The 20,557-nt window shown below is 67.2% G+C and overlaps 1 protein-coding gene across 1 annotated transcript; it reads right to left on the bottom strand.

Annotated features, from left to right (window-relative positions):
* Positions 1-3: 3 nt before the first annotated feature.
* FLNA (filamin A) lies at positions 4-20,425 on the bottom strand (the record flags this gene model as incomplete). Its single annotated transcript, XM_067315112.1, is given in 28 exon segments — positions 4-233; positions 1,560-1,736; positions 2,409-2,541; positions 5,151-5,266; positions 5,367-5,504; positions 6,420-6,686; positions 7,400-7,522; positions 8,173-8,325; positions 8,573-8,776; positions 8,862-9,023; positions 9,780-9,953; positions 10,050-10,178; positions 10,289-10,429; positions 11,697-11,799; positions 11,884-12,131; positions 12,848-12,871; positions 13,164-13,353; positions 14,598-14,754; positions 14,864-14,987; positions 16,675-16,704; positions 16,707-16,844; positions 16,932-17,078; positions 17,081-17,091; positions 17,584-17,746; positions 17,883-18,056; positions 18,156-18,318; positions 18,320-18,754; positions 20,163-20,425. Coding segments are annotated over 28 exon segments (4,517 nt in total), but the record flags the coding sequence as incomplete, so codon positions are not given.
* Positions 20,426-20,557: the final 132 nt, after the last annotated feature.

The following is a 20,557-nucleotide window of genomic DNA, read 5'->3' as shown; positions in this document are numbered from 1 at the left end:
TCGCGGCCCCCCACCGGTGATCTTGGCCTTGAAGGGGCTGCCGGCGATGTGGTGGGGCCCCCCGAACTTGACGGCGATGAGGTAGCTGCCGGGGGCCAGGGGGGTGTAGGTGACGCGGTAGCCCTCGGGGCACTCGCGGCACTCCATCTTCACCTTGGAGGGGCCGTCGATGGTGACGGCCAGCGCCCCGGGGCCCGCCTTGGCCGTGTTCACCACAAACTCCGCCGGCGAGCCTGGGGGGGCGGGGGGGACACGACGCCGTGGGGCAGGTGACACCGTGGGGCGCATGTCACCAGGGGGCACATGACGCTGTGGGGCGCGTGACACCACTGCAGCTCATGCCCCCCTCCCCTGGCCCCGACCCCGTAGCATCTCTTGTGACCCACCGGGAGCCTGTTGGACTCTGCAGGGCCCCCTTCCCCCCCACAACCCACGGGGACCTATAGGATGCTATAGGGCCCCCCCTCCCCCGACCCCATAGGGGCCCCTGTCACTCCGTAGGACTCCCTGACACCACTGGGTCTCCTACGACTCCATAGGACCCCCCCCCCCTCCCCAAGCCCATAAGGTTCTCCAGGACCCCATAGGGGCCTGCAGGATGCTGTAGGGTCCTCCCCAACCCCATAGGGGCCTGCAGGATCCCATGGGGGCCCTTATGACCCTGGAGAGCCCTATAGGACCCCATAGGGCCCCCTATGACTCCCATAGGGCCCCCAACCCCACAAGGCTCTCCAGGACGCCATAGGACCCTGTGGGACCCCACAGGGAGCTGTGGGATGCTGTAGGGCCTCCCTGACTCCATAGGGGCCCCGCAGGACCCCATAGGGTCCCCTATGACCCTGTAAGGGCTCTATAAGACCCCACAGGGCCCCCCAACCCCACAAAGACCCCTAGGACCCCATAGGGGCCCCTAAGACTCCATAGGGGCTTGCAGGACACTGTAGGCCTCCCCCTGCCAACCCCATAAGGATGCCTACAGCCCCATAGGGCCCTATAGGACCCCACAGGGTCCCCCAACATCATAGCGTCCCCCCCATGATCCTGTAGGACCCCACAATCCCCCCCCCACCATGATCCCATAAGGGCCCTGTAGGGCCACACAGGATCCCCTAAGACCCCACAGGGGCCTATAGAAGACTGTAGGGCCCCCCCCGACCCCACAGGGGCCTGCAGGACCCCATAGAGTGCCCCATAACCCTATAAAGGTCCTGTAGGACCCCACAAGACCCTTCCCCACAATCCCATAAGGGTCCTGTAGGGCCACACAGGATCCTCTACGACCCCATAAGGGCCCTGTAGGGTCCCCCCTGACCCCATAGGGGCCTATAGAACACTGTAGGGCCCCCATAGGGGCTCTGTAGGACCCTATAGGACCCCCCTGCTCCCAGGACCTACCCGCGTTGCCCCCGCCCCGAGGCCGCAGGCGGAGACGAAGCCGGAGGCGCCCGCCTGCCCCGGCGTCCCCCCGCCCCGCACCCCATAAGGGCCCTGTCGGACCCCATAGGGGCCACCCCCCCAGCCCTATAGGGGCCCCCCCAAACACACACACGTACACGTACCGGTGGTGCCGCCCTCGAGGCCGGGGCCGTAGGCGGAGACGAGGCCGGGGTCGCCGGCCTGGCCCGGCTCGCCCACCCGCACCTTGAAGGGGCTGCCGGGGATGTGCGAGCCGTCGAACTTGACGTCGATGGAGTAGACGCCGTTCTCCCGCGGGATGAACCGCACGGCAAATTTGTCTGGGGGGACGGGGGGCGGGGGGGGGGGGCGATGGGGGTCAGCGGGGGGCCCCCAAACCCGCCGCGACCCCCCCCCAAAATAAACAACACCCAGCCTGAAAATCCCCCAGCAAATCCTAGAGGGGCCCCGCGGGGTGAGCGCGGCCACCGCCGGGCACCCCTGAGGCTCAAAGGGTGCCCCAAACCTCCTGGACCCCCCCCCCAAAAAGATTCGGGTGCGTGGGGCATCCCAAAATCACCAGGGTCACCCCCAGAAAGCAGGGGGGGCCCCAAAATGTGCCCAGCAGGGTCAGCCAGGCCCCCCCCCAGACTGGGATTGGAGGAATTTGGGCAGAGGATCCCAAAATACCCTACACTGAGGCCAGGGAGACTCCCCAAATTCCCCCCCTCCAAGTGTGGGGGGGCTCTGAAACCGAGCCGACGGGGTCAGGGGGGCCCCCCGAAAAGGGGGTGACCCCCCCAGCTCCCCCAAAACCCAGCGCCCCCCCCCGGCCTTTCCCCCCCCTCCTCTAGCAGGAACGAGCTCACCGCGCTGCCGGGAGGGAGCCGGGACGCCTGGGTCCTCGGGGAGGGCGGGAGGCCCCCGGACGCCTGGGCCCCCCCCTCATCGCCGGCCGCCCGGGCCCCGGGGGGGGGGGGGAGGGCGTCGCCCGGACGCCTGGGCCCCCTCACCTTCGGTGACCTCGGTGATGTGGCACTCCTCGAGGGCCCCCGAGGGGCTGTGCACCTTGGCGTCCAGCACCCCCTTGGCCCCGTTGAGGCTGACGGCGAAGGAGGCCGGCTGGTGCACCTTCAGCCCCGACTCCTGGGGGGGGCGGAGACGTTAGCGGGGGGGGGGAGCCCCCCCCAACCCGGGGGCACCCAGGGACCGGGGGACCCCCATCCTGACCCCCCCCCCCTCATACCTGAAACACCCACCCCGGGGGGGGGTTGCACCCTCGGAATGATGCCGGGGTGATTAACGCCTGGAAATGGTCGTCTTGAAAAGCCTTGGGGGGGGGCAGCTGCACCCCAAAACCTCACCCCAAATAACTCTGGGGGGGATTAGCACCCCCAAAACCTCACCCTGAATAACCCCAGGGGGATTAGCGCCCCCAAAACCTCACCCCGAATAACCCCAGGGGGACTAGCGCCCCCAAAACCATGCCTTAAATAACCCCGGGAGAGATTAATGCCCCAAACTTCACCCCAAATAACCCCAGGGGGGATTAGCACCCCCAAAACCTCACCCCAAAAAAACCCGGGGGGGATTAGCACCCCCAAAACCTTACCCCAAATAACCCCGGGGGGGACTAGCACCCCCAAAAATGTGCCTTAAATAACCCCAGGGGGATTAGCACCCCCAAAACCTCACCCAAATAATCCTGGGGGGGGACTAGTGCCCCCAAAACTGTGCCTTAAATAACCCCGGGGGGATTAGCACCCCCAAAACCATGCCTTAAATAACCCCGGGGGGATTACTGCCCCCAAACTTCACCCCAAATAACCCCGGGGGGGACTAGCACCCCAAAACCTCACCCCAAATAACCCTGGGGGGGACTAGCGCCCCCAAAACCGTGCCTTAAATAACCCCGGGGGGGATTAACACCCCCAAACTTTGCCCCAAATAACCCTGGGGGATTAATACCCCAGAATGTTCCTCCCAAATAAAGCCGGGGGGCATCTGGACCCCAAAACTGTACCCCAAATAACCCTGGGGGGGATTAGCGCCCCCAAAACCTCACCCCAAATAACCCCAGGGGGGATCAGCACCCCAAAATTCTCACCCCAAATAACCCTGTGGTTATTTGGGGGGTTTAACACCCAAAATGTTCCTCCTGAAGAAACCTGGGGGGCACCTGCACCCCAAAGCCTCCCCCAAATAGCCCCAGGGGGCATCTGCACCCCTAAATCCTCACCTTGAATATCCCTGGGGGTCATTCGCACCCAAAATCCCCACCCTGAATAACCCCGGGGGCTTTTGCCCCCCGAATCCCCCACCCCAAACAACCCTGGCGTGATCAAGAGCCCGAATAACCCCGGAGGGGGAACCTCGCACCCCAAAACAACCCCGGGGGGGATCTGCACCCCAAGATCCCCCCCCGGGGAAGGGGGAAATCGTACCCCAAAACGACCCTGGGGTGGGGGGGAACCAGACCCCCAAAATCACACCAGAGGGGGGATCCCCACCCCAAAACCTTTGCCTCGGGGGAAGGGTTTTAACCAACCCCCCCCGATTTCAGGGGTTCCCCAGAGGCAGGGAAGGATTTAGGGGGCTGGGGAATCCCCCCCCCTCCGATTTGGGGGTGCTGTGTGCCCCCCCCAGGGCCCGGGAAGGATTTGGGGGTGTCAGGGGAACCCCCCCATCCCCTACCCAGTGCCCCACTTACCTTTTGGGGGGCCAGAGAGCTTAACGGGAGAGAACGGGGGGCCCTGGCGTCCCCGGGGTTTGGGGGTGCTGGGGGGGGTTTGGGGGGGCCGTTCTCTCCCGTTAAGGCCCGTCTGGGCCCCGAGGTCGCCCCCCCGAGGGGGGGGGGGGCTGTTAATAGCCTTTAAAAGAGACACGAGAGAAGACCCCCGGGGCCCCCCGGGACGGCTGGGGGACACACCGGGCCGCCTGGGCCAGCGCAGGGACCCCAAAATCCCTCTAGACCTTCGCAGACTCCCCAAAACGGCTCCCTAGAGAGCTACAGACCCCCCCCAAACTCCCCTAAAGACCCCTGGAGACACACAGGTGCCCCACAAGCCCCCCAAACCCCCTGATGCCCCTCTAGACACCCCCAAAATCTCTCTAGACACCCCCAAAACCTCACTAAAGCCACCCTAGAGCTACACAGCCCCTCTAGAGACCCCCCAAAACCCCCTTCAGCCCCTCCAGACACCCCCAAAACCTCACTAAGGACCTCCTTGAGCCCTGCAGCCCCCTAGACACCCCCAAAACCTCACTGAAGAACCCCTTGAGCTCTGCAGCCCTTCTAGGCACCCCCAAAACCTCACTAAGGACCTCCTTGAGCCCTGCAGCCCCCCTAGACACCCCCAAAACCTCACTGAAGACCCCCATAAGCCCTGCAGCCCCTCTAGAGACCTCCAAACTCTCATTAAAACCCCTTCAACCCCTCTAGATGCCCCCAAAAATCTCTCTAGACCCCCTTGAGTACTGCAGCCCCCCCTGGACACCCCCAAAACCTCACTAAAGCCCCCTAGAGCTACGCAGCCCCCCTAGATGCCCCCCAAACCTCACCAAAGCCCTCCTAGAGCCCCGCAGCCCTTCCATACTCCTCCAAACTCTCACTCGAACCCCCTCTAGATACCCTCAAAATCTCTCTAGAGACCCCCAAAAGCCGCCCGGAGCCCCCGGCCCCTGCGCGTGCCCGGCCCGTGGCCCAGCCGGGGGGGGTTTACGAGGTGTGGGGGGGTTTCTCCCGGTGCCGTCACCTGAAGGCTAGAAACAGTGAGGCGCCGGGCGGCGTCGCAGGGGGCCGCGGCCGTCACCACGAAGGGGCTGTCGGGGATGTGCTCCTCGTTGAACTTCACCGACACCTCGTAGTCGCCTGTAGGGACGGTGACGGCATTGGCGGGGGGGGCCCAACCCCGTTACTGCTCTTTTAGAGCCCCGCGACACCCCCCAAAACACCCCCCCCACCACCGTACCGGGCTCCTGGACGACGTAGGAGACCCCGCAGGAGCCGTCCTTGCGGTCCTCGAAGGCGATCTCGGCCTTGCTGGGCCCCTCGACGGCGATGGAGAGGCCCCCGGCGCCCGCCTCCCGCGTCCAGATGCTGAATTCGGCTGTAAGGGGGGGGGGAGCGGGGACGGGGTGAAAAGCCAGTTTTGGGGAGCCCTAGTTGGGTTTTGGGGTGCTTGAAGAGGATTCAGGAGCCCTGCCTAGGTTTGGGCAGCCCCAAGGGGTGTTTTGGGGAGCTCTGGGTGGGTTTGGAGGCACCTTAGGCAGAGTCAGGTGCCCCAGCTGGGTTTGGGCAGCCCAAAGTGAACTTTGGGGAGCCCTATGTAGGTTTTGGGGTGCCTCAAGCAGACTCAGGAGCCCTAAGCTGTGTTTGGGCAGCCCCAAGGGGGTTTTGGGGAGCTCTGGGTGGGTTTGGGGGCACCTCAGGCAGCTCCAGGTGCCCTAGAGGGGTTTGGGAAGCCCTATCTAGGTTTTGGGGTGCCTCAAGCAGACTCAGAAGCCCTAAGCTGTGCTTGGGCAGCCCCAAGGGGGTTTTCGGGAGCTCTAGGTGGGTTTGGGGGCACCTCAGGCAGCTCCAGGTACCCTAGAGGGGTTTGGGGGGCACCTCAGGCAGATCCAGGTGTTCTTGAGGGGTTGGTGCAGCCCCAAGGCGATTTTGGGGAGCTCTAGGTGGGTTTTGGGGCACCTCAGGCAGCTCTAGGTGCCCTAGAGGGGTTTGGGCAGCCCCAAGGGGGTTTTCGGGAGCTCTAGGTGGGTTTTGGGTGCCTCAAGCAGTTCCAGGTGCCCTAGAGGGGTTTGGGGGAGCTCTAGGTGGGTTTTGGGGTGCCTCAAGCAGCTCCAGGTGCCCTAGAGGGGTTTGGGGGAGCTCTAGGTAGGTTTTGGGGGCACCTCAGGCAGCTCCAGGTGCCCTAGAAGGGCTCAGGGAACTCGGGGCAGGTTCTGGGACGCCCAAAGCAGGTTCAAGGCTCCCCGGCCGAGTTTGAGAAGCTCCGGGTGGGTTTCGGGGCGCCGCCGCTCACCTGGCACTCCGGCCTCGGCCCGCTCGAGGCCGGGGCCGCCGGCGCGGACCTTGTGGGCGCCCCCCTCGCCCAGGGGCCCCACGGTGAACTGGAAGGGGCTGCCGGGCACGTGCTGCCCCCGGTCCTTGACGCTGACCGAGTGGACGCCTGTCTCGGCGGGCACGAAGCGGATGCAGTAGGCGCCGCCGTCGCCCTCCAGCACCTGGGCCGCCACCGCCTGGCCCGAGGGGCCCGTCACCACTGCCGTCACGTCGTGGGGGCTCAGCTCTGCGGGGAGGCGGGTCACGGGGGGGGGGTCCCGACGCGCGCCGGGCTCCCCGAGGACCCCCCACATGTCCCTGGGGTCCCTGCAGACCTCATCCTGGCTGTTTGTGCACCCCCTATACGTCCCCATGGACCCCCAGGCCTTCGCCCCATCTTCCCCCACCCCCTCGAGGTCCCCACAGGCCCCCAACCTGTCCTTGGGGTCCCCCCACGTGTCCTCAGGGACCTCCAATGGGTCCCCGCGGGCCCCATAGACCCTGTCCCTGTCCTATTCCCTCCCTCAGGTCCCACCCAAACCCCCCAGAAGCCTCCTGAGATGCTCCAAGAACCTCCTGGGACCCCCAAGACCTTCTGAGCCACCCAAGAACCTCCTGGGACCCCCAAGACCTTCTGAGCCACCCAAGAACCTCCTGGGACCCCCAAGACCTTCTGGGCCACTCAAGAACCTCCTGGGACCCCCCAAGACCTTCTGGGCCACTCAAGAACCTCCTGGGACCCCCCAAGACCTTCTGGGCCACTCAAGAACCTCCTGGGACCCCCCAAAACCTTCTGGGCCACCCAAGAACCTCCCGGGACCCCCAAGACCTTCTGAGCCACTCAAGAACCTCCTGGGACCCCCAAGACCTTCTGAGCCACCCAAGACCCCCCGCAGGGACCTCCCAGAACACTTAGGACCTGTAAAGACCCCCCCGGGACCCCCCCGTCCCCGCTCTCACCCGGCATCTTGAGGCTGAGGTCGCAGGCGGTGCCCACGCTGGCCTCGGGGGGGGCCCGGCGCCGGCGCGTGATGCTCTCCTTCACCCGGCCCTCGCCCGTCACCTTCACCGAGAAGGGGCTCCCTGCAGGGCCCGGGGGGGGGGGGGGGTCAGGGCGGCCCCCCCCAGGACCCCCACCCCCTCCCCGGGGGACCCCAAAGCCCCCCAGCTCCTGCTGCACCCCCAAACCTCTCTGATCCCCCCAAAAGAGCTGTTGGGAGCAGCCAGTACCCCCGGCTCCCCCCCGGCATCCCAGTTGCCCCCCAGTAACCTTGATTCCCCAAGAACGCTTTCCCAGCGCCCCCAGTTCCCTCCCAGTAACCCCAGTTCCCTCTTAGCAACCCCAGTTCCCCCAGTAATCCCCCCCAGCAACTGCAGCTCCTCCCAGTTACCCCAGCTCACCCACAGCAGACTCTCCCAGTACCTCCTGTTCCCTCCCAGTACCCCCTGTTCCCCCAGTAATCCCCCCCAGCGATCCCAGTTCCTCCCCGGCTGCCCCTATTTGCCCACAGCAGGCCCTCCCAGTGCCCCCAGTTCCCTCCCAGTAACCCCTGTTCCCCCAGCAATCCCAGTTCCTCCCCGGCCACCCCCGTTTGCCCGCAGTGGCTCCCCCAGTGCCCCCAGTCCTCCCCAGTGCCTCCGTTTGGCCCCATATCCTGCCTCAGTGCTCCCAGTTCCCCCCGACAGCCCCAGTACATCCCCCCAGTGCTCCCAGTTCCCCCCCCCGCGCCCACCGGGGACATGTTGGTCGCCAAACTTCACGGAGATGATGTAGTTGCCGGGCTCGGTGGGGCAGTAGGAGACGCGGCAGGTGCCGTCCTCCAGCTCCTCCGTGGTGATGTCCACCTTGCTGGGGCCCTCGATGGACAGGCTGAGCCCCCCGTAGCCTGCCAACGGGACCCAGGTGTCCGGGGGGGGCCCAGGCGTCCGGGGGGGCCCCCCCCGCTGCACCCCCAGGGACCCAGGCGTCTGGGGGAGCCCCCACTCCACCCCCAGGGATCCAGGTGTCTGGGGGAACCCCCCCCGCTCCACCCCCCGGGGAGCCTCGATCCACCCTGTGTGATGTTCAGGGGTTCCCGCTCCACCCCAAACGTCCCGGCTCCCCCCGCCAGGGACCCAGGCGTCCGGGCGTACCGGCGTCGCGGGTGTCGATGGTGAAGTGAGCCGGCTCGAAGGTGCGGCCCTCGCGCAGGCCGGGCCCGGCCACGCGCACCCGGCTGGCGTCGCCCAGCTCGGCCTGGCTGATGGTGACGGCCACGGGGCTGCGGGCCAGCGGCTTCCCGCCGCGCGAGATGTGCACCAGGTGCTCGCCCACCTCCTGCGGCACGAAGGAGATGCCTGCGCACGGAGGGGGACGGGGACGGGTCAGCGGCGTCCCCCAATGCGCGTTGCGTCCCCCACCCCGCGTCCCCCTGCGGCTCACCGACGTGGCCGTTGCGCAGGCGCTTGAGCTGGCAGGGCTCCTCGCGGCCCGAGGGCGAGGTGACGGTGGCCGTGAGCTGGCTCAGGTCCGTCTCGCCGATGTCCAGCGGGATGTCGGCCGAGGTGCCCACCTTGAGGTGCGACAGGCGCAGGCTGTCGTCGCCTGCGGGGGGGGCGGGGCGGGTTAGCGGGGTTTCGGGGGGAGGGGGGCACCCCCTGGACCGACCTGGGGACCCTCAGGTGGTCCCTGGGGCCCCCCGGAGCACCTTTGGGCACCCCCAGGAGCCCCAGAGCCCCCCCCCCAGGACCCCCTATCAGTGAGGCAGGCAATACAGCAGCCCCCCAAGACACCCCAAAACCTCCTGTACCACCGATATAGGCAGTGAAGGGGCCCCCCAGGACCCCTCTGACACCCCAAACCCCCTGTATTAGCGATACAGGTGGTGAAGGGGCCCCCCAAGACCCCTCTGACACCCCAAACCCCCCTGTATTAGTGATACAGGTGGTGAAGGGGCCCCCCAGACCCCCTCTGACACCCCAAATCTCCCCATATTGGTGACAGAAGCAGTAAAGGGGCCTCCCAGACCCCCTCTGACACCCAGAGCCCTCCCGTAGTGGCGACGCAGGGCCCCCCCAGCCCCCCGTACCAGTGATGTGGGCGGTGAAGGGGCTCCCCAAGACCCCTCTGACACCCCAAACCTCCCTGTATTAGTGATACAGGTGGTAAAGGGGCCCCCCAGGACCCCTATGACCCCCCAAACCTCCCCATTTTGGTGATACAGATGGTGAAGGGGCCCCCCAGGACCCCTATGACCCCCCAAACCTCCCCATTTTGGTGACACAGATGGCGAAGGGGCCCCCCAGACCCCCTCTGACCCCCCGTAGCGGTGACGCAGGGGCCCCCCCCAGCCCCCCGTACCGGTGATGCGGGCGGTGAAGGGGCTGCCCGGGATGTGCTTGTCGTTGTACTTGACCACGATGCTGTAGTCGCCGGGCAGCACGGGCAGGTAGGAGACGCTGCACGATCCGTCCTGGTTGTCGGTGCAGCTGATCTCCGCCTTGGAGGGTCCCTCCACGGCCAGCGAGAGCCCACCTGGAAGCGGGGAGAGGGGTGGGGGTCAAGGGGGTCCCCGCGGGCACCGGGGAGGACCCGGGCGTCCGGGAGAGGCCGCCGCGCCGCTGCGCTCACCCTCGCCGGCGTCCTTGGTGTTGACGGTGAAGGTGGCGGGCTTGTTGACGGTGCCGTGGATGAGGCCGGGGCCGTAGGCCGTGACGTGGCCGCTGTTCACGTAGTCCACGTAGAACTGCAGCGGGCTGCCTGGGGTTGGGGGGGGAAAGGGTGTCACGGGGGGGGTGCAGGGTGTCACGAGGACACCCCCCCTCCGAGCCCGGGGCGGGGGGAACCACGGCGACCCCCCCCCACCTCACCTGGGATGTGCATGTTCTCGTAGCGGATGTCCATCTCGTGCAGGCCGGCCTCGGTGGGGGCGAAGCGCACCGTCACCGTCCCGTCCTTGTTGTCCGTGATGTCCGGCTTCGCCACCTTCCCCGAGGGCATCCGCACCTCGCCTGGGGGGGAAGAGGGGAGCTGGGGCCGGGGCGGGGGGGAGAACACCGCCCCCCCCCCCATGGCCTGGGGAGCCAGCACCCCATAGGGACCCCCCGGGAGGACTTGGGGGGGCTCTAGGGACCCCCTGGCTATTTTGGGGACCCCTGGGAGGACCTGAAGACCCCCGGGGAGGACTTAAGGGGCTCTGGGGACTCCCCTAGGAGGACCTGGGCTGCCTTGGGGACCCCCTGGGAGGACCCAGCTACTTTGGGGACCCCCAGGAGGACCTGAGGACCCCCAGGGAGGACCTGGGGAGCTCTGGGGACCCCCTGGAAGGACCTTGGCTGTATTGGGGATCCCGAGGGAGGACCTGGGGGGCTCTGGGGACCCCCTGGAAGGACCTTGGCTGTATTGGGGACCCCCAGGGAGGACCTGGGGAGCTCTGGGGACCCCCTGGAAGGACCTTGGCTGTATTAGGGACCCCCAGGGAGGACCTGGGGGGCTCTGGGAGGACCTGGGGGGCTCTGGGGACCCCCTGGGAGGGACCTTGGCTGTATTGGGGACCCCCTGGGAGGACCTGGGGGGCTCTGGGGACCCCTTGGGAGGACCTGAGGACCCCCTAGGAGGACCCCAAGAGGCTCTGGGGACCCCTGGGAGGACATCGGCTGCCTTGGGGACCCCCAGGGAGGACCTGGGGGGCTCTGGGAGGACCTGGGGGGCTCTGGGGACCCCCTGGGAGGACCTCGGCTGCCTTGGGGACCCCCTAGGAGGACCTGGCTATTCTAGCGACCCACAGGAGGACCTGAAGACCCTCCAGGAGGACCCAAAGAGGCTCTGGGGACCCCCTAGGAGGACCTCGGCTGCCTTGGGGATCCCCTGGGAGGACCCAGCTATTCTGGGGACCCACAGGAGGACCTGAGGACCCCCTAGGAGGACCCCAAGAGGCTCTGGGGACCCCCGAGGAAGACCTGGGAGGGGCTCTAGGGACCCCCTATAACTTGGGGCTCCCCCCAGGAAGGCTCTGAGAACCCCCAAAGAGGACCCTGGCTGGCCTAGGGACCCCCCAAAGGGACTTGGGGGGGGCTAGGGACCCCAATACAGATCCCTAAACCCCTCGGGGACTCCCTGGGGGAGCTCAGTCTTTGGACACCCCGGTCTAGAAGGACGTTGGGAACCCCCAGGAGGATTTTGGGGACCCCCAGGAGGACTTTGGCTGCTCGGGTCCCCCCGGGGAGGAGCTGGGACATTTCGGGGCGCCTGGTGTCCCCCCCCCGCCCCGCATCTCACCCGTGATCTCGCCCTTCTTGATGGTGAAGGGGATGACGAGGTCGAAGGGGCGCAGCCCGGCCATGTCCAGCCCGTTGACGCCCAGCAGCGGGCGGTCGGTGGCCTGCGCGAACGAGCTCGTTAGCGGGGAGCCTGGCGCGACCCCCTCACCCCCCCCCTCCCAAATCCGACCCCCCCGTGCGCTCACCATGACCTGGAAGGGGCTGTTGGGGATGTGCTCGCCCCCGAAGCGCACGCAGATGACGTACTTCCCGGGCTGGGGGGCGGTGTAGAAGATGTCGAAGGTGCCGTCGGCGTTCTCCACCACGTCCACGTCGGCCTCGGAGCCGTCGGGCGTGCACACGGTGCACGTCACCTTGCCCTTGCCCGCCGCCTTGGCGTCCACCGTGATCACCGTCTCCTCGCCGATCTGGATGGTGGGGCCGATGCCTGCCCCTGCCCCGGGGGAGGGCGGGGGGGTGACTACGCCGCGCCGCCGCTCCCCCACCTCCCCCCCCAAACCCACCGGGGCTTCCGGAGGCCCCACGGGGGAGCTCGTGCATCCCCCCCCCCCCGAATTCGCTGCTGGCCTCCGTCGCCACCCCTGGGTAGCGCGGCTGCGGCTGGGGGGTCCGAACGACCCCCCCCCACCTAGATGCCGTAAGAACAACCCGCCCCTCCCCGGCGGGCTGAGCACGGGGAAACTCATGCCATGCCACGGGGAGGAGAGTAAGTCAGGAGGCGCCGAGGACATGCAGAAACACCCCCCCCGCACCCCCCCCCAGACGCGTGCCCAGCAGTGACCTTACCGGGGAGGGGCTCCCCGCTGCCCCACCTCGAAACGCGGGGGAGACCCCCCTGCCCTGAGCCTGGACCCCCCCCCAATTAACCACTTAATTATTATCTAATTAAATTAAAGGGGGGGGGTTGTTTAGAGGAGACCGTGGGGTGTCTCTGGTGCTAAAACAGGCCTGAGCGACACCCCCTAATTAGACCCGGACGGGGGGGGGTCCCCGCTCCCGGTGCTGTCGTCCCCCCCCGCCGGTAGCGTCACCGCAGGGAAGGTGTCCCCCCCCCCCCCGTCGGCCCGCAGGGTGGTTTCGGGGTGCGGGGAGGGGAGGGGGGGGTCAGGCATGCACCCCGACGCCAAGCGAGCCATGCCGTGAGCTTACCTAAGCCGTGACCTCCGATGGAGACTAGAGCGTGGGGCGGGGTGGGGTGGGGGGGGCAAAAGAGGGTGAAGGGGGGTGAGAGAGGGGTGGTGGGGGGGGGGGCGTGGGGTGGGCAGAGAAGCAAGAAATCCAGTGAGACACAGGCGGCGGGCGCCGCCGTCCCCTTCCTCGTCCCCGTCGTCCCCAGCCCCCGGCCCCGGTTCGGGCCCCCTCACCCGGCGGTGACTGGGCTGCAAGCGGGTGGGCGGGTGGGCGGTGGGTGGGTGCGTGGGTGTGTCCCCCCCCCGCCCGCCCCCCGCCGCGGGGCGCCGCTCACCGGTGACGGTGCACTTGCTGGCGTCGCCGGCGGGCACGGCGCGGATGCGGTAGGGCGAGTAGGGGATCTCGTCGCCGCCGTACTTGATGAGGATGGTGTAGCGGCCCGTCATGTCGGGCACGTAGGACACCGTGTAGGTGCCGTCCTGGTTGTCGCGGATCGTCGCCTTCTTGGGCTTGCCCTCGGGGTCCTGCGGCGGCGCGGGGGGGGACACGTCGGTGGCCCTGGCCACCTCTGCTCGCGTCCTCGGCCCCAACCCCTTCCCTCCTGCTCGCATCCCTGTCCCCAACCCCTTCCTCCTGGCCCTGGCCCCTGTCATCCTGTCCTTGTCCTGTTCTTCCTGTCCCCAACTCCCTCCTGTCCCCAGCCCCAACCCCTTCCCCTGTCCCCTATCACCCTGTCCCCAATCCCTTCCTCCTGGCCCTGTCCCCCGTCATCCTGTCCTTGTCCCCTTCCTCCTGTCCCCAACTCCCTCCTGTCCTGTTCCCTATCCCTTTTCCCTGTCCCTGTTCCCCTATCCCTGTCCCTGTTCCAAACCCTTCCTCCTGTCCTGTCCCCCTGCCATCCTGTCCCTGTCCCCAACCCCTTCCCTCCTGTCCCTGTCCCCTCACTCACATCCCTGTCCCCAACCCCTTCTCCCAGTCCCTGTTCCCTGCCATTCCATCCCTATCCCCAACTCCCTCCCCTCCCTGTCCCCAGCCCCTTCCCCCGTCCTCTGCTGTCCTGACCCTGTTCCCAGCTCCTTTCCCCTGTTCCTAATCCCCCTACTCACATCCCTATCCCCAACCCCTTCCCTCCTGTCCCAACCCCTTCCCCCTGTCCCCAATCATCTCATCCGTCCCCAACCCCTTCCCCGTCCCCCTGCCACCCTTCCCTGTCCCCAACCCCTTCCCCCATCCCTGTGCCCCTGCTCATGTCCCTGTCCCCCTACTCACATCCCTGTCCCCAACTCCTTCCTCCTGGCCCTGTCCCCTGCTCACATCCCTGTCCCCAATCCCTTCCCCTGTCCCTGTCCCCAACTCCTTCCCCCTCTCCCTGTCCTCCTTCCCCCCATCCCTGTCCCCTGCCACCCTGTCCCTGTCCCCAACCCCTTCCCCCACCCGTCCCCCTACTCACATCCCTGTCCCCAACTCCTTCCTTCCCCTGTCCCTGACCCCTGCCACCCCATCCCTGTCCCCAACCCCTTCCCCTGTCCCTGTCCCCTTGCTCATGTCCCTATCCCATCATCCTGTCCCTGTCCCCCTGCTCACATCCCTGTCCCTGCCATCCCATCCTTGTCCCTGTCACCCGGTCCCTATCCCCGACTCCTTCCTCCTGGCCCTGTCCCCTGCTCACATCCCTGTCCCTACTCCTTCCCCCTGCTCACGGCCCTGTCCCCAACTCCTTCCCCCTCTCCCCGTCCTCCTTCCCGTCCTTTCCCCCCGCCGTCCCCACCGTGATCTGCACGGCCAGCAGCCCCTCGCCGGCGTCCTTGGCGTCGATGGTGAACTCCACGGGGAGGCTGGCGGGGACGCCGGTGGTGTTGAGCCCGGGGCCGCTCGCCTTCACCTTGCTGGCGTCGTGGGTGGGCAGCGCCTTCACCTTGAACGGGCTGCGCCGAAACGGGGTGGTGGTGGGGGGGGGGTCAGCCGGGCCCCCCCAAAACGACACGCGTGCGCACGCACACACACGCACCCCTCGGTCCCCGCCGCCCCGCTCACCTGCGGGGCACCTCCTCGTCCCCGTAGCGCACGGAGATGCTGTAGGGCCCCTCGCGGGAGGGCACGTAGCTGACGCGCTGTGTCCCGTCCCCGGCGTCCGCCACCTCCACGGGCTCCACCACGCCTGGGGGGGGGGGGCGGGGGGGGGCTCAGGGGCGCCCCCGCAGGCACCCCACACACCCCCAGAGCACCCTGTGACCCTATAGTATCCCACGGGGCACCCCAAGACCCCCTAGAGCACCCACAGGGTGCCCCGAGATCCTATAGACTCCCATGGGGTGCCCTGTGACCCTATAGACTCCCACGGGGTGCCCTGTGACCCCCTAGAGCACCCCACAGGGTGCCTCGAGATCCTATAGTATCCCACGGGGCACCCTGAGACCCCCCAGAGCACCCCCCAGGGCGCCCCAAGACCCTATAGACTCCCACGGGGTGCCCCGTGACCCTACAGCATCCCACGGGTTGCCCGAGACCCCTAGAGCACCCAACAGGGCGCCCTGACACCCTATAGCCTCCCATAGGTTGCCCCAAGACGCCCTATAACATCCCACAGAATGCCCTGAAACCCCCTATAGTATCCCCATAGGGTGCCCTGAGACCCTACAGCATCCCACAGGTTGCCGCAAGACTCTCCAGAGCACCCCACAGGGCACCCTGAGACCCTATAGCATCCCATAGGTTGCCCCAAGACACGCCATAACATCCACAGAATACCCTGAAACCCCTATAGTATCCCACAGGGCACCTTGAGACCCTATAGAATCCCGCAGGTTGCCCCAAGACTCTCTAGAGCACCCCATAGGGCACCCTGAGACCCTATAGCATCCCATAGGTTGCCCCAAGACACCCTATAGCATCCACAGAACGCCTTGAAACCCACTATAACACCCTACAAGGCACCTTGAGACCCTATAGCACCCATGGGGTGCCCCGAGACCCCCTAGAGCACCCCATAGGGTGCCCTGAGACCCTATAGCATCCCATAGGCTACCCCAAGACACTCTATAGCACCTTATAGGGTGCCCCAAGACACCCTATAGCATCCCACAGAATGCCTTGAAACCCACTATAACACCCTACAAGGCACCTTGAGACCCTATAGCATCCCATGGGGTGCCCGAGACCCCCTAGAGCACCCCATAGGGTGCCCTGAGACCCTATAGCAACCCATAGGCTGCCCCGAGACACTCTATAGCACCTTATGGGGTGCCCCAAGACACCCTATAGCATCCCACAGAATGCCTTGAAACCCACCATAACACCCTACAAGGCACCTTGAGACCCTATAGCATCCCACAGGTTGCCCCTATAGCACCCCATGGGCACCCCAAGAGCCTGCAGGACCCCACAGAGCACCCCAAGACCCCCTATATTATCCCACACAGCACCCTGAGACCTCACAGCGCCCACAAGAGCCTCTTAAGACCCTATAGCATCCCACGGAGCACCCCAAGACCCCCTATATTATCCCACACAGCACCCTGAGACCTCACAGCGCCCCACAAGAGCCCCTTGAGACCCTATAGCACCCCACGGAGCACCCAAGACCCCCTATATTATCCCACACGGCACCCTGAGACCTCATGGCACCCCACAAGAGCCCCTTGAGACCCTATGGCACCCCACAGAGCACCCCAAAACCCCCTATATTATCCCACAGAGCACCCCTGAGCCCTCACGGTGCCCCTTAAGGCCCTATAGCACCCCATGGGGCGCTCCAAGACCCACAGCACCCCCCGAGACCCCCCCCAGGCACCCAGGGGTCGCCCCAAACGGCGGCTCTCCGCGGCGAGGGGGGGGGGGGCGCCCACCTTTGGGGCCCTGGACCTTAACGTCCAGGGGGCGACGCCGGCCTTGCTGGTGTCGACGGTGAAGGTCTGCGGCACGTTGGCCCGCACGGCGCCCGGCGTCAGCCCCGGCCCCGCGCACTTCACCTTGGACGAGTCCACCACGTCCGTCACCGGCACCTTGAAGGGGCTCCCTGGGGGCAGGAGGGGGCAAACGTGAGCCCCAAACTCCCCCCCCCCCGCCAGGAGCCCCCCCCCCCCCGACGCGCCCGGGCGCTCACCGGGGACCTGGTGCCCGCCGTAGGTGACGTTGAGGCTGTAGGTGCCCGGCTCGTAGGGCACGTACTCCACGGAGCAGCTCCCGTCCTTGTTGTCCGTGCAGGACATCTTGGCCTCCGAGGGTCCCTCCACGGCCAGGCCCAGGCCCCGGTGCCGGCGCCCCTGGGGAAAGGGGGGGGGGGGTCAGGCCGGGCACCCCCAAACCCGCCCGGCCCCTGAGGGCAGCAGGGCGCTGGTGGGGGGGGAGATTCAACGGTGCTGGGGGGGGATTGAGGTTTTGGAGGTGCTAGAAGGAAAAAAACTGGGGGGCAAAGGGATATTTGGGGGGGGGAAAGGAGGATTTGGGGTTCAGCGATGATTTGAGGGGCAGCAGGGGAAGGATCAAGCTGTGAAGGAGCGTTTGGGGGGAGCGAGGGCAGGTTTGGGGGGAGCGAGGGCAGGTTTGGGGGGAGCGAGGGGGTGTCAGGCACAGGGGGAAAGGTTTGGGCACAGGGGGCACAGGGACACCGGGAGGAGCGCTCAGGATGTGTTTTCCCATACAGGAAGAAGGATTTAAGGCGGGGGGGGGTGTTTGGGTGCCTGCTAGGGGACCCGGAGAGGTATTTGGGGGTGCCCTAGGGAGGAATTTTTTTGGGGGGAGGGGGGAATGCTCACCGGGTCTCCACGGTGAACTTGTTGGGCTTGTTGGTGGTGCCGCTCTGGATGCCGGGGCCGTGGACGCGGACGCGGGCCGGGTCGCAGCCCTCGGTGACGGGCACCCGGAAGGGGCTGTGGGGCACGGGGCTGCCGGCGTAGCTCACCTCCACCGTGTGCATGCCTGGGGTGGGGGGGGTGATGGGGGGGGGCGTCACGCTGAGGTGTCCCCCCCCAAACTGGCCGGACAGGCGCCGGAGAAAGAGGAGGAGAAGGAGGAGGAGGAGAAGGAGGAAGAGAAGGAGGCGGCAGCGTCTCACCCTCCTCGTAGGGCGTGTACTCCACGTGGTAGGTGCCGTCGCCGCGGTCCTCCACGAAGGTCTCGGTGACGTTCCCCGAGGGGTTCGACACGCGCGTCTTCACGTGGGGGCCGCCGCTCTTGGCCAGCGCCCGGGCGTCCACATCAAACTCCGTCACCGCCTCCCTGAAGACGCCTGCGGGGGGGGGGGGGGGGCGCAGAGCGGGCAGGGGGTCAGGCCCGGCCCCCCAGGCCGCCGCGGCCCCCCCGTCACCGCTGCCAGCCCCCGACGCACCCTTGCCCTCCACGCCGGGCCCGTAGACCTTCACGCCGGCCGTGTCGACGGCGGGCTCCACGCGGACCTTGCTGGGGAAGTGGGGCACGGGCTGGCCGCCGTACTCCACGGTGATGGTGTAGACGCCGGGGCTCAGCGGCGTGTAGGCGATGGTGTAGGTGCCTGTCGCCGTTGTCCTCCACCCGCACCTCGGCGCGGGCCCCCGCCTCCGAGGCGATGCCGATGGTGAGCTCGGCGGTGCCGGCGCGGCTGCAGTCCACGCGGAAGTGGCCGGGCTGGCCCGCCGTGGCGCCCTCCAGGCCGGGCCCCGAGCACGTCACCTTAGAGGCGTCGAAGGGGGCGCGCACGGGCGCCCGGAAGGGCGAGCCCGGCACGTGGGCGCCGGCGAAGAGGATGTTGATGTTGTAGTCGCCCGGCTCGGTGGGCAGGTAGGAGACGGAGCAGGTGCCGTCGCCGTTGTCCAGGCACTCGATCTTCGCCTCGCACGGGCCCTCCACCGTCAGCCCCAGGCCCCCCGTGCCGGCACCCTTGGTGTCGATGGTGAAGGGGGCCGGCACCCCCGCCAGGCCCCCCTGCAGCCCCGGCCCGTAGGCGCGCACCTGTGGGGGGGGGGGGAGCCGCCGTGTGGGGTCACGGCGCCCCCCGGGCTCCACCAGGGCCCTCGTTGGGGAGCCCCATCACCGGGGCACCCCCTTACTGGGGACCCTTACGACCAGGGACACCCCCTTACTGGGGACCCCACCCTTGGGGAAGCCCTATCATTGGGGCACCCCCTTACCAGGGACTCCCATCACCAGAGACACCCCTTACTGGAGACCCCTGTCATTGGGGGGACCCCCTTACTGGGGAGCCCTAGCCCTGAGGGACCCCTATGACCAGGACACCCCCTTATTAGGGACCCCCATCACTAGGAACAACCCCCTATTAGGGACCCCTAATTCCTGGGGAGCTCCCCAGCATCAGGGACACCCCTTACTGGGGACCCCATCACTGGGCACCCCTTACTGGGAGCCCCAGCCCTCAAGGACCCCCCCAGCACCAGGGACACCCCTTACTGGGGACCCTGTCATTGAGGAGACTCCCTTACTGGGGAGCCCTAGCCCTCAGGGACCCCTATGACCGGGGACACCCCCTTACTGGGGACCCCACCCTTGAGGAAGCCCTATCATTGGGGCACCCCCTTACCAGGGACTCCCATCACCAGAGACACCCCTTACTGGAAACCCCTGTCATTGGGGGGACCCCCTTACTGGGAACCCTAGCCTTCAGGGACCCCTATGACCGGGGACACCCCCTTATTGAGGACCCCCATCACTAGGAACAACCCCTTATTAGGGACCCCCAATCCCTAGGGAGCCCCCAGGACCAGGGACACCCTCTTACTGGGGACCCCCATCACCAAAGACACCCCCTTACTGGGGAGCCCCAGCCCTCAGGGACCCTCCCAGCACCAGGACACCCGCTTACCGGGGACCCCCCTTCTTTGGGGAGACCCCAATCACCAGGGTCAACCCCTTAACAGGGACCCCCAGTCCCTGGGGACCCCCCAGCATCAGGGTCACCCCCTTACCAGGGATCCCCAGCCCTTGGGGACCCCCCCATCACCAAGGGCATCCCCTTATTGGGGACCCCCCGTCCCTGGGGACCCCCCCATCACCAAAGACACCCTCTTATTGGGGACCCCCAGCCCTTGGGGACCTCCACCGCCATGGTCACCCCCTTACCGGGGAACCCCACCCTTGGGACTCCCATCACCAGGGCCACCTCCTCATTGGGGCCCCTGAGGCCCCCCCCTTACTTGCCCCCTCCCCAAAACAGGTCCCTAACTGCAGGGAGAGACACGTGTTAAGGGGGGTGGGGGACACATTCCCGGCCCCCCCCCCATCTCATCAGGACCCCCCCAAAGCAGGCACCTGCCCCATGGCATCACCCGAGCCGCCCCCCCAAGAGCCCGAAAGCGGGCCGCGGGGCGACGCGGAGCCCCGGGGTGGGGGGACGGAGACCCACCTTGGAGGGGTCGGTGGGGGGCACGGCCTCGACGGGGAAGGGGCTGCCGGGCACGGGGACGCCGTCGTAGGTGACCTCCACCTCGTAGGGCCCCTCCTCGCGGGGGATGAAGCGCACCAGGCTGCTCTCGGCGCTCAGGCCCGGCTCCACCTTGCAGGGCACCGGCTTGCGCGAGGGGCCCGCGATCTTGGCGCCCACCTTGCCCTGGCCCCCGGCGCCCTTCGCCTTCACCGTGAACTCCTGGTCCTTGCCCACCTCCAGCTCTGCGGGCGGTGGGGGGGGGGGAAGCCGTGAGGGGGGGGGGGCTGCACCCCCCTAAATCACCCCCCCCCCGACTTCCACCAACCCCCAAAGCCCTGCTCCAAAGGGAAACCCCTACCGGCACCCCGAATCTA

Source organism: Apteryx mantelli, chromosome 41 (genome assembly GCF_036417845.1).
Source record: "Apteryx mantelli isolate bAptMan1 chromosome 41, bAptMan1.hap1, whole genome shotgun sequence".
Taxonomy (NCBI): Eukaryota; Metazoa; Chordata; class Aves; order Apterygiformes; family Apterygidae; genus Apteryx; species Apteryx mantelli.
The sequence above is the reverse complement of the archived record's forward strand: the minus strand, read 5'-3'. Positions and strand labels throughout refer to the sequence as shown.